This window comes from Rhinichthys klamathensis, unplaced genomic scaffold (genome assembly GCF_029890125.1).
Source record: "Rhinichthys klamathensis goyatoka isolate OS25496 unplaced genomic scaffold, OSU_Roscu_1.1 h1tg000011l_1, whole genome shotgun sequence".
Classification (NCBI taxonomy): domain Eukaryota; kingdom Metazoa; phylum Chordata; class Actinopteri; order Cypriniformes; family Leuciscidae; genus Rhinichthys; species Rhinichthys klamathensis.
Window position 1 is genome coordinate 3,748,267 of NW_026606564.1, and position 14,458 is coordinate 3,762,724.

The 14,458-nt window shown below is 37.5% G+C and overlaps 1 protein-coding gene across 2 annotated transcripts in view; it reads right to left on the reverse strand.

Moving 5' to 3' along the window:
• The window catches only part of ak5 (adenylate kinase 5), a 104,957-nt gene that overhangs the window by 25,590 nt on the left and 64,909 nt on the right, over nucleotides 1-14,458 (reverse strand). For both annotated transcript variants that reach the window (XM_056264313.1, XM_056264305.1), the window contains exon 7: nucleotides 8,632-8,722. In XM_056264313.1, coding sequence (XP_056120288.1) covers nucleotides 8,632-8,722 — 91 coding nt within the window. The remainder of the gene's footprint in view (nucleotides 1-8,631; nucleotides 8,723-14,458) is intronic.

Genomic DNA, 14,458 nt, shown 5'->3' on the forward strand with positions numbered 1-14,458 from the left:
TAGCAAGAATTGCACAAATACAACCTGGCATGGAATAGCCTTCCCCAACTTGGTAATTTCCATACCAATAATTTGTGGTTAAGACAAGTAAAAGCCTAGTGTATATCCCAAAACATTCAAAAGCATAAAAAGGTTAAGATTTGAGAAAGTTAAATCTTATTTCTGTTGTTTTCATTTATTTCTAAAAAAGGATTATGCCAAAGTGTTTTCAACCATTCATTGAGATTTTAAGAGAGTTTTGTTTATTACAATCTATAGACAGTTAAACTGTGTTTTTTGTGTTTTTTTTACTTTTGATGATGAACACATCTGAACACATCTGGTCAAAAAAATAATTAAAAATAAAAGGTTTAATTGAAGAAACTGCAAGTGCCCTGAGGAAATTTTTCCACGAAGAGTCTGACGGATCAGTGACTCTGATATGAAGCTGTCGTCACAGGGGTCTGGCTTCAGCCATGTGCTCATGTTTTCCGTAAAAGCATCTGTTCTGAGTTCTGATTCAGCTCAGCGCTGCACTACCACAGGCTGGAAGAGGCTGATGCCTTTTGACATCGGTCGCCTCTGTTGTCCCCTGACAGCTTCATTCCCTGTCCCCCAGTGCTAAACCAAACGTGGCAGCATCTTCCCATACAAAAAGAACAGGCTGTTTCAGCCTACTACCCTTTTTCATACTGCTTTTTCTTCTGAATGAGTCTTAGGGGAAGTGCAGCTGTCTGACAGACTGTTCCTCATACTATGAAGTGCATGTGGTGGGATTATATATTAAGGGACAGAATTTGCACCTGAGACCACAGGAAGTAATGGAACATTTCTTGCCCCGGTAGGATTGCGAGTCACAGATATATATTTGTTGATAGAGACGTGGCATTATTGGAAGAGCGTTTGAGGGATCGTGCGAGTGGGCGGCAAGGTCATTCCTGTGATGCAGTACCTTTTGAACTCTGCCACTTTTAATAAATGAACATGCCTGACGTATTTCTATAAAAGGGCAACAGACTTTCTGAAATATGCTCTGGTCAAGATCAGGCACCATTATGTGAATAATCAAACTTGATGGCAAGAAAAACATTTCAGTGAGGGACTGGGAGTTAGTTTACATGAGGGGGTGAACTATTCGACAACCAGTAGGGGCTTTTGCACCCTATAACTAATGGCGGAAGTACCCACGTTTTGCCATGTTCGCTCTGCAGGAACTGAGAATGATTTTAGTTCTAGGAATGTCTTTTGGGGGGGACTAAATTAGCTCCTACTTCAGAGTAGGGTTTAACCCAGCATGACAGGAACTGCCAGTGACGTAAATGTAGGGTTGATTGGCTGAACGCATGCGCATGGCACCCAGCATTTTTAAAAAGCCATGTAAACAGTTTATATCCTATATATTTACTCCACGAACATGGAAAACAGTGACGCGTGGACCAACGCCGAAGTACAAGCACTTCTCAACCTTTACAGTAAGGAGAAAATCCATCTTGACTTTGAAGGAACCAAGCAAAACAGCTAGCGACATTGGGCATCAACCACACGGCAAACGCTAAAATACTTTTTTGTAAACTGTTTACTTTCTATGCCACGCCGTCAAATTAAAGTCCCACACATCAACCAGAGCAGCGGGACGTAAGTGACGGCCACTTCAAAGTTCCAACTGGTGGTGTGAATGCAACCAGGAAAATGGGGGACTGCCCTGGTAGCTAGTTCAACTACCCGGTGCAAAAGCCCCTAATGATTAAGGATAGCAAGAAATGATGCATCACAAAACTGGTTTTACTTAGTTCACACTTTTCACGCATATGCTAAGGGTCCGTGTACAGTGCGTGTGATGCAAATTTTGTCCTTAGCACAGTATGCACATTCTGTATACGCTTAACCCGATTTTCTTAACCTACAACATGGATACGTGGCTAAGAGATTGTGCGTAAGAAAGTGAGAAAGTACCCGCATTTGTACAATGGGGTGTAAAATCCGTATCCCGGTGCTCTTTGGATAATTCGACTCATAAAAACGTATCAAGCCAAGGCACTCGAGAGTTTAAGTAAATATATATATAAAAAGTCTATGACACCCTGATGAAGGCTCATTAGCCAAATTAGGCAAATCAACCACCATGGCAACAACTAAGGGGGTACGTGTACACGAAGACGATATGCTTAAAACTGAGAAGTTTTTCCTTAGATTTTTCCACGTACAGACGACACCAGTGTCAAAACGATCCCCATTCACACGGATCCGCGAAAACGACTAACAACGCTGTATTTTGCTGCCAGGCCTTTAGATGGCGATTAAACACTATAGACTGAACATGTAATATACATCTTCAGAGATTCGCTTTTTTGTTGTTTACACGGAGACCATTTTCAAAAACTTGCACTTTAAATCCCGTTTTCAAAACGTTTTCAGGCACCCAAAACACTGTTGTCGTGTAGACGAACGGTCAAAACGCATAAAAAGTTTTACGACTTTAGTTGCAAATGGTGTTGTATAAACAGCCCCTAAAAAAACCTCAAACCCAGAAACAGATGTAACAGTTTCTTGAGCACCATATCAGCATATTGAAATGATTTCTGAAGGCACTGGAGTAATGCTGCTGAAAATGGAGCTTTGCCATCACAGATTGTTTTTTTTTACATCTATTAACATAGGAAACAGTTGTACTCAATTGTAATAACATTTCACAATATGACTGTCTCATTGATCAAACAAATGCTACCGTGGTAAGTGCATAAGTGACTGCTTTCAAAAACATTAAAACAATCTTACTGACCCCAAACTTTCATTGGTAAATACATGTTTATATCCAATCCAGTATATTGAGTGAATGCTTAATATTACACAGCACAACACAATTCTGCACCAGAAAGCTATAGGCCAATATTGGCTAGTCTACGAGCAAATGCACACCATGACAAATCTGAGGGACGGTTTGATTTGAAGCATTAAAATGCATTACCACTGGAGGTCTATTATTAATATCACAGTTCGATGACAGTAATAGACTGAGAACATTGAAATCACTGTCCAGTGACATATTTTTGTTTCTGTCAGCATGAAACAGATAATGACACAAAAATCATTATCAGCAGGGTTAACATGGCGGGCTAGGTGGAGGTGTTATTAACCTATGCTCGATTTGATCTGCAAACACCACAGACCCGGTCTATAAAGCCAACGGCTAAAAGCTTGACCGAGCTTCATTAGTCTCTGGTACAATAAAATTAGAAGTTGCCCTGGTTTCCTACAGAATTCCACTAGCGCACAATGCCATGTAATTAACACTAGCACTATTATTATGCACTGTCAGTGTAATGTGGCACATGCATTGCAACTGCCCGCCTTCACTAAAATGAACAGTTGTTCATTATCAATGAAAGATTCGCTTTTTTTATAGGTTTAGATGTGTGCCAAAAACATTGCAAATACATTAAGATTGAAGAGTTTGGTGGTCAGAAAGATTTTGTAATTTTTTTTTAAGAAATTCATATTTTAATTCAGCAAGGGTTTTTTAAGGGTTTGGGGCTATATTCCCTTCTCAAATCTTCTGGTCAAGTGCTCCTGATCATGCTTAAATGCCAGTAGATTTAAACATCATTAACTGCATCTTATCAGCATCCAAGAACTGTTTCTGCTCAACATCTTTCTAGAATAGACCTTCATCAATACCTTCGAATCCTCCTGAAGGTGGTAAGGTTGTATCAGGACATGTAGGACCGCTTCATAGGCGTTCAGATGCTGTTATCTCTGGCTGTTCTGACTCAGGTTTGACAAGCTTAGCATGTGTTTGATCAGCTGGGTTGGGTAATCGGTGAACTTATAAGTAGAAAATATGCAAATCTGCTCAAATTTGATTGGGCCGATCACACATTACAGGTTTTTGCGTTCCATCTGTGCCATGATTTAACTGTTTACACTGCCATTTTTTTTACCTCTCATCTTACTGGTTTTCAGACTCTCACATCATGAATGCCACATTTTTAAGATGTCCAGTTAAAAGTAGTGTAACCTCTGAAAGCTCGAGACTGTGGTCTCGAGACCCCTGCATTCTGATCCATTCTGTTCTGCTCAGTTGAGTGTTTTTTCAACGCAATAACAGGTTCATATGTGAACGGATTCTCACACAGCTGGTACTTCATGCTTGAACCTCTCAGATGGCAGGAAAACAAACTTAACTCAACAGAATTTACTGGTCAGGTAGAAAGGCTTTATTTTCTTTTTTCTTTTTTTTACAATTGCTGATCCATTTCTTAATACACACACAGTTCCCCTTATCAACTATCTGCTTGGTACAGCAATTAATTTCACATACAAAATGCACTAAAATTACCAAAAAAAACTTATTCTTCTATAACAAAGTTCTTCTATAGCAAAGGTTTCACCCAACAAATACACTGTATCACTCATAAAACAATTACTTAAAAAACAAAAAACGAACAAAAAGGTACAATGTTTCTTTTGTAAAATCTCTTTACAAAACAAGAATGACACACTCTCTTGCACACACGCTGCTTATAATTCACTGCAGTATATGTTACATAGTCCATGTTTACATTAAAGTACAACATTATTCCTAAGTTTCCCTTTTACGTAGATGAGAATTGAAATATATTTCAATATGGTATTGCTGTAGCAAATTGCTCTTATTCAGTTTTTTTTTTTGTATTATGTTCAGGTTTTGGTGGTGTTTGTGTCTGAGTGAGAAATAAATTCATGTCATTTGAAAGTAGTCACTGAATGCATTTTGTGCAAAAGCAATGTGAAATTTTCACAGTTTAGCCCACATACACTGCTGTTGTGTTCACTGTGTGAAGAGTTTTGAAAAAGTGAACTAAGTATTGAGAAATGAGTCCTAGCAATTAAAAAAATAAAAAATCAATGTGTTGTCTGCTGGTAGCATCGGAGCAACTGCACCAATAAGTAATTAAAGACGCTTTTAGATTTTAGGGAGAACAGCTGAAAAAATATGAATATATTCACCAGTATTATGACTTAATTGCTTATAACCTTTGACCATAATGTGTCGCTGTTACCATCAATTTGTTGTGGTCAGTGTGAGGTGATAATGACATATGCAAAGTGTGGGGTCAATATGCCAAAGCATTGCAGAGTTACAGCCTCAGAATCAGTTTGGCACCATGCCATCAAATTCATTGATGACGGTTTGGTTGATCAAAAATGATCAAAATGCCAATGACCTTACGAGTTTCGTGACGATAGCGTTTTATGATAAAATGGGAAAATTGGGTATCATTTGACTCGGACTGGACTGAAGAGACCAGATTCATGATTTTTGGGCAAACCGTTCAGAAGTTCTAAGCAAAAATAGCCATTTTCATATCTCCTGACCAGTAGGTGGCGGTGTGCCGAAACACAGCATGTAGCCTCAGGTCCTATTTGTGATGACAATATGCTAAAGTGTTGCAGAGATATAGTCATTCATCAATTTTGACATGCTCTTTGTCAAATTAGTTCGGGTGTTATTAGAGAACGGTTTGGTTCATCAAAAAAAAAAAAAAACTGTTTTGCCATCATGGATGTGACAAACATGTGAACCAATTTTGGTGAAAATCGGACAAACCATCAAGGACAATTGCGGAAAAGTCGGGGGTTTTTTCAAAAAAAAAAAATTATGATGGAAAATTACAAAAATGAGATCTAAACATCTTGAGCCAAGGAATCAGAGGAAAGCTCTTACAGTGCAAACGTTATTTGCATGAACGTAAGTGCAACTTCAAATAAAGACTCTCCAGAGACTCCAAATTTGGTGTGGTTCAGACTGCTCAGACTGTCCTCTATCTGTGTGCCAAATTTCATCATTTTCCCACAAGCGGTTCTATGGGCTGCCTGCCATAGACTTCCAGAGCGGAAAAAGCAAGAGAAGGAGAAGAACAACGCACCTTCCGTGACTGCATCTAGGGTTATGCTGGACTTCTGGATTTCATTTTGAAAATCGGTATATAAAACGTCAAATGAGAGATTAATCTTTTGTTTTATACATATTCTTTCCATGCAAAAGAAGGGAAAAAGATTGCTAAACTGATGCTAAATTAAATACGTCTGAAAACATTTCAAGTAGGCTTGAATGATACATTAATTTAGTTTCAATAATAATCCAAAATGTGTATTTACAATTTGTTTATGAATCATTTATTTTTTCAATCTTTTCTATAGAGTTTAAAGAATATTGTTTAAAAAAAAACACAATAAAAGATCATTTAAAACAATTGTTTGTTTGTGTATAAATGCATGTTATCTGTCATAACTGTATTCATTCCAATACACTGTGTTATCTAAGCTACAGTACACTGTATCCTGCAAAAAAACGGTAAACTACTGGCACCTGTGGTTGCCAGCATCATACCGTAAAAATACAGTGTGTTACTGTTTTTAAAATTAACAGCTAAATACCGTTTTGTCAGCTACAACTATATGCTGTTAAATTACAGTTATATACTGTGGCTGACAAACCGGTATTTAGCTGTTAATTTCAAAAACAGTTACACACTGTATTTTTACGGTATGATGCTGGCAACCACAGCTGCCAGTAGTTTACCGTTTTTTTTACAGGATTATTTTTTTACAGTTTAGATACATAACGTATAACATCAACTTGCTGTTTCCAGTGTGAGCCCTGACACTCACGTTAATAATTCAGCAGCAAGTAAAGGACAAAAGTGTATTACAACACTCACAAACTGGCTTTCCCTGACAGCCCAAATCCATTGAAGCCAATTCATTCAACCCGTCCATGTCTTTTGGTGGTTTTTAGCCACACCAAGCAGCACCAGGGAACACTTCACATTCACCTACCACTTCTTCACCTCAAGGTCACAGGTCCCAGAGAGACCGACAGCAGCGTTAATGCTTGCACTTTCACACAGACCCCTCACCCACCGACCTCCTTGTTCATCCTCTAATCTCTCACTTGTAAATAAACAACAGCTTCATCTGACGCAGACTTGACAGCGTGATGCATGGGGAGCCATGGATAGTCTATTTTGAGCTCTTACGGGAAAACTTTCTTGCAGTGACTTTGCAAAGACCTTTGAGAGAAAGATCAAATTCACTCTGGATGCTTTGGTGTCGTTCAGTGTGGCACGAGATCAAGGGTTCTGTGATGCGCGCTTCCTTTCAGGCCGAGGAAATCTTGAAATGGGATGATTAATTCAATCCAGTGTCTGGAAAACTTTCATTTTGTGGCTGGGAAGTCTAAATCTTTTTCACTACTTTGAAAAAAAAAGGTTTTATACAATTAGCCTGGGAAAACCCAGACAACTTCCGGCAAATTTAGATTTGCTCTGAAAGTTAGTCTGGCAAAGAGCTCATTCAAGCCCATTTCCAATTGGTCGAAATCGAGGCACCAATCAGAAACGTTGGGGCGGCTTTACACGATGACGACAGCGCTGGGATTTTGAAGCTGATTTTGCAGCCTACATTACAAAGATGGATGCCGCCGTCGAACATCACTCGTTCGAATCAGCTATCGCGTCTGTTTTAAGCGATTTGAACGTTTCCTTTTTGTTAAAAACCGAGCAAAGAACAACACACAGATGTTTCTCCGCCGCTCTGCATACGTCATCTCCTTCATCGCTCTGATTGGTTTTAGGTCTATCTGTGACGTACGTTGGTGACGCCCCTCTGGAAGTGATTTGTCTATGACGCTTTGCCAGACCATAACTCAGTTACAACTGAGAATGGTCTGGTTTTAATCAGGCTAACAGACAATGTAAGTTTCTGCTACTCTGAATAACACAGAAGAGAAAAATAGCCTCTGAAGTACAGTACATCTATAGACTTTATCTTCTGAAGTTCTCATCTTAATCTTTGTAAAGAGCATGAGATTGATTTTATACACAATCAATTATAATTATCTTCAGCCAATTTATCCTGACCACCTCAGTTGAAGCCACGGCCGCAGTGTAAATTGGTTTAACTAACACAAATGTCTTCCCTGTTTTGACATGTTTCCTATTGAAACAGAAAGATGGGATTGCATTTTTGTTTAGATAGCTATTGCAAAGATGGCTTCTCTCAAATGATCTATATTGCAAATAAGATAAAGCAGGCCTGCTTTAAGATTTTATCTGTCATCTGTCATTCCAAGTTGCTATATTTGCTTTACTAACTTTCTAAATCATATTTTATGAAAACATATGTTGATAATCATACATTATGAAAACAAGGGAATTGGAATTATTGCTATCATTTACATACTATGTACTTATTATAGCAATTACAATAACTTGGTAATAACTAGGTACTTACCTTGCCAACACCTAAACATAACTTTAACCCATATAGTTTATATCCATAAACTGTATACCCATATTGGGTATAACTGTAACTACTGTAATAACCGAAATAAAGTGTTATATAAACATTTTGATGTTGTCTGTATGCTACAATGCCTTGTATATTATGTACTAAACGTGTATATCCTATCAGAAATATTTCCTAGTACACTTTTTCTAACAAAAGCGAGGGAATATTAATCAAATTGAAAAATAAAATCCACTTTTAGGAGTACACCATCACAGAGATGGCTTCAAATGTAACAGATATGAACTAAAAGCAAACGTTTAATGAGGTCTCAATCAATGTTGATCTTATGATGGATCTTATAAAAGAATGACTTCTCTTTACCTGCCACAGGCTCTTTGGTGGGGTACAGTTTGTTGTCGACTGTCATGCTGATGTCACAGAATACTTCCTCTTCATCTCGATCTGCATCAAGCTGTATAGACAAGAAAGCACTTGTGTCAGGCATTCTGGGCTCTTGACAGGGTAGACAGAAAAAAAGATTTGGCCCTAAACACATTTTAATTGGACAGACAGTTAAGGGGTTCAACATGCTATTGATTTTACTAAGTAATAATAAGCTTTACAACAAAACATACATGCATATACATATATAGTGTGTATATATATATATATATATATATATATATATATATATATATATATATATATATATATATATTTTTTTTTTTCTCAGTTGTAGCTGCCTTAACAAAGATATAGAAAATCCCAAGATTGATCCCACAATTATTTACAGAAACTATTACACCGGGATGACGTTAAAGCTGTGACCGCATATGCTTCAAAATTGTTTGAATAAAATATAAAAAATTATACAACTTTCATGACTATGTGTCCAATGTGAGATCCACAATGAGCAGGAAATAGAAAAGGGGTCCTCGGAGTTAAAGATGACCATGTCAATGCCTGATTTATTGTTTGAGTTGACACAAAGTTAGGACACAACCTTGATAGGTTTTTTTTTAATGGAAAATATAATTCAAGTTTTACATTTTGTATTGTTTGATATATTACAGATCTCTGCCTTTCAATTTAGAAGTATATTTTTGAATTTGTTGCATTTTTTAAATTTGTTGCATTTTTTAAACTTTTTTGTTTGTCAGTTTTACATTGTGACCTCATGCTGAGGACAGGTTAAATTACATGTATTTTCAATACTAAACATATATATACAATACTAAAGAAATTATTTAAAAAGGAAAGCAATGAATGTCCTGAGTATCCAGATTTTCTTTAGATGTAACTTTTTAAGTATTTTTATTGTTGACGAATTTCTTTATTTTTAATACAGAGAGGGCTTTTGTGTGTGTATGACATGTCTTGTCCCTTATCTCAAGAATCAGTGATATATATTGTGATCATACATTGTATGAATTTTGTTTCAGTATAATGAGTTTCATTAGGTGGCTCAACACGATCACGTAAACAAGATAACAAGATTTCAGACAGCAGGGGTGCATCGATCTAAGGCTTGGCCAGAGATTCATTCATTTGGAACCATGGTGTGATTCACCATTAAAAGCAGGCTTCTTCACAATCTAACCATTACCTTCATAAACATTGTAAAAAGTATAAAAGCAGAACATATACCTAAACACTCAGTTCTAGTGCTTAGTCCTGAACTGTAGAAGATTATCAAAAACACACTTCACAAGAACCTTTAAGTAATGCACTGTGACAAAACCCACGGAAAAAAAAATAATCTTGAGAAATGGGGAGGCGAAGCAACGACCCCCTCCAACCTGTCTGAATGTTTCCATGACAACAGACTATAACGGGCCACAGCGTAGCAGGTACAGCGTGGGAGTGTCCCTCGGGCTTCAGAAGACTGTGTACCTGTCATATCATTATTGGATACACAAAAAGGTGTTGATTATTAAAAATGAACTCACATTTATTGGGTTTTCCGACCTTTCCCGCCTCAAAGACTGTGGGTAAAAATGTACATGTCTAGCCAAAGTCCACCTTCTATCTATTTTTATTTTAAACTCCATATAAAAGTACTGTGGGTGTCCCATTTTACTGACTTTTTCCATATTACTGACTTATTTCCATTTCCATACTTTAAAATATTATTTGACTACAAATGCGACTACATCGCATTTGCATTCTTTAGGTATTCCTGTGCATAGACTAGAACAAAGTTAGAACAAGGAATTGGTACTGATCAAAACCGATTTGATTATTTTTAATTATTTTTTTCAGTTTGTTATGTTTGCATTGTATATACACTCACCTAAAGGATTATTAGGATCACCTGTTCAATTTCTCATTAATGCAATTATCTAATCAATGCATTTAGGGGTGTGGTCCTGGTCAAGACAATCTCCTGAACTCCAAACTGAATGTCAGAATGGGAAAGAAAGGTGATTTAAGCAATTTTGAGCGTGGCATGGTTGTTGGTGCCAGACGGGCCGGTCTGAGTATTTCACAATCTGCTCAGTTACTGGGATTTTCACGCACAACCATTTCTAGGGTTTACAAAGAATGGTGTGAAAAGGGAAGAACATCCAGAATCAATGCGGCAGTCCTGTGGGCGAAAATGCCTTGTTGATGCTAGAGGTCAGAGGAGAATGGGCCGACTGATTCAAGCTGATAGAAGGGCAACAGTGACTGAAATAACCACTCGTTACAACCGAGGTTTGCAGCAAAGCATTTGTGAAGCCACAACACGCACAACCTTGAGGCGGATGGGCTACAACAGCAGAAGACCCCACCGGGTACCACTCATCTCCACCACAAATAGGAAAAAGAGGCTACAATTTGCAAGAGCTCACCAAAATTGGACAGTTGAAGACTGGAAAAATGTTGCCTGGTCTGATGAGTCTCGATTTCTGTTGAGACATTCAGATGGTAGAGTCAGAATTTGGCGTAAACAGAATGAGAACATGGATCCATCATGCCTTGTTACCACTGTGCAGGCTGGTGGTGGTGGTGTAATGGTGTGGGGGATGTTTTCTTGGCACACTTTAGGCCCCTTAGTGCCAATTGGGCATCGTTTAAATGCCACGGCCTACCTGAGCATTGTTTCTGACCATGTCCATCCCTTTATGGCCACCATGTACCCATCCTCTGATGGCTACTTCCAGCAGGATAATGCACCAAGTCACAAAGCTCGAATCATTTCAAATTGGTTTCTTGAACATGACAATGAGTTCACTGTACTAAAATGGCCCCCACAGTCACCAGATCTCAACCCAATAGAGCATCTTTGGGATGTGGTGGAACGGGAGCTTCGTGCCCTGGATGTGCATCCCACAAATCTCCATCAACTGCAAGATGCTATCCTACCAATATGGCCCAACATTTCTAAAGAATGCTTTCAGCACCTTGTTGAATCAATGCCACGTAGAATTAAGGCAGTTCTGAAGGCGAAAGGGGGTCAAACACGGTATTAGTATGGTGTTCCTAATAATCCTTTAGGTGAGTGTACATTTCAATAGTGTCAGAATGAAGCTGTGCTTAGGCTTTAGTCACTCTCAGCTTCACAAAACAGTCTTTGATAGAGGTCAGCCTAATGGTAATTGTAGCCATTCTCTTGTTTTGTTTCTTAAAAATCATAAATGGCCAAACACAACTGAAACACATGTGTCAACACTGCTTAGTGAGAGAGCAATCCCATTTCAGAGTGCTAAAGTGGTGCAGGGTATTCATTTTCTAAGGTCTGAGAAAGATAGAAAAAAACATGACTTAGTTCATTGCAACAGTCAAATCCATCTCTGAGGTCTGAGCTTAACACTCATGATGAAATGGAAGATCACACAGTGTGACCAAACTATTCCAGACTGCTAAAACTGCTGTTCACTTTTCTCTTTTTACCATGTAGATGTAGACTCATCAAAATACAAAATATGCACTGAACTCTATTACTGTTCCAAGGTAGATCCACAGTGTACTGTATCTTTGTAACTTCTTCCTAGATTTTTTTTTTTGGCTGGCACTTGAAGCAATGTGATGCATTTATATTTAGACATCACTAGTCAAAACACCAGTTACATGAAATTCATTCATCCTTGAAATGGTTATGATATAATTTGTACATTGATAATATAAAACAAAAAAACATTTGTATACATAGCATATACGCATTGTAAATATTGCATTTTGGACCCAAATGCAATTCAATTCAATTTGATCCGTTTTGATTCAATTCGATTTATTTCAATGCAAAGCAATGCAGTTCAATTTAATTCAATTAAAAATAACGAATTGCAAAACAAAATCAAATCAATGTGATTCAATTAATCAAAAATCGATGCATTTCACATCAATGCGATGTTAGATATATAGATCCGGGTCGCTAAAGACCAGAATTTGTAATAATGATTGGTGAAACATTCATGCATTTAATGGCAATTTTTTTTCAAATGCTTAAGCAGTAACATATGTAAAAAAATATTATATTTTCCCTATACAGCATGACGAGAACAAAATCGAATGTATCCGAATAATTAGTAAATTAACCTCAGAGACCTGAACATCAGCACACACTTTTGTTCAACGGTCATTCCAGAGAAGGGTTAAAAGGTTGTTTTTTTGTGTGTGTTTTTTCTCAGGAAAGTACATCAAACCCCATGTGGTGACAGTAAAGGGACTCACCACCAAAGCATTATAGATGGCTAATTAAATCTGTCTATTTTTTGCTATGAAGGGATGCACTTCAATCAAAGCTCCACCACAATCAATTATTGCTCTCTCTCTCTCTCTCTCTCCCTCTCTCTCTCTCTCTCTCTCTCTCTCTCTCTGCAGTTACACTTAAAAAGGTTAGAGCAGTGCCCATCATCAGAGCGCTCTGCTGGAATGCAGGAATTACTCATACAAGAGATCCAAAGCAAAAGAAAACAAACAATAATGTCGCAGTTTGATTCTAAATTTATATGTTGTTTGTGTGTGATGCTTTTTATCTGGAATGCTTGCAAGTCAGGGCTGGGTAATTATTGAACTCAAATGACATCAACCAAAATGTATTGCAGGACAAAGGCCAGATAATGAGCAATATATTGAGGGCATTTACAATTGCTGGGGGGTTTGTTTGTCAAGCCCAGGCATACTGGTTATAAATTATTTTGAAAATATCATTTGAGAGGCTTCATAATTATTTGATCTAACAGACTTGTTTAACATAATCTTCAGCCGGTCGTTCCTCTTGGAGAGGTTCTTCAGAAGGACACACAGCCAGGAACAGCACATGGTTTGATAGACTTATCCACTTTTTATTCTTATAACATTTAGAAATAATAGTATCTTTCTTCCTCCTCATTACCTCACTGCGACTGGACAGACCAAATAGTTGACATGCAAATAAATAGGTAATGTGCAAAGTAAGCGGTCAAGCTGCAATCAGTTTTATGACATCAAATGAAGAAATCAAATGATTGTTGTAGTCTACTTTCAAAATGTGAGTGGTGTAAAGCCTGTGATAGGATGTACATGTATTTAGTTACTATACTCAAGTATCTTTTTGGCAGTAGTTGTACTGAGTGTCCAATATATTAGCAACTTTTACTCTCTACTTGACTACATTTTTGAATAAGTACACAGTTGTGGTCAGACTTATTGGCAACCCTGGAAAATATGATCAAAGATGGCTGTAAAAATAAATATTTTTTTATCCTTTTGAAATTTCATTAAAAAAATTCACAAAAATCTAACCTTTCATTGAAGTAAAATAATTGAGGTTGGGGGAATCACATTATGAAATAAATGTTTTTCTCCAGAACACGTTGGCCACAATTATTGGCACCTCTAGAATTTCTTTATAAGTAAAATATCTCTGAAGTATTTTCCCATTAATATTTACATTTTTTAGCACACCAGGGTGACTAGGAGGGACATGAAATTGTCTAGCTATGACTTCTTGTTTCACAGGAGTACAAATATGAGGAAACACAAAGGCCAAATTCCCTTAATCATCCATCATCACAATAAGTAAAGATAAAATAATTTAGTTCTGATGTGCAGCAAGAGATTGTTGAGCTTCACAAAATAGAAAGTGGCTGTAAGAAAATAGCTAAAGCATTGGAAATTCCCATTTCCACCATCAGGGTTCAGAAGTTCATAATTCAGAAGTTCCAATCAACTAAAGATGTTACGAATCTGCCTGGAGGAAGATGCGAGTCTAATAGAGTCTAATTGTCTTAATGTACAGCGA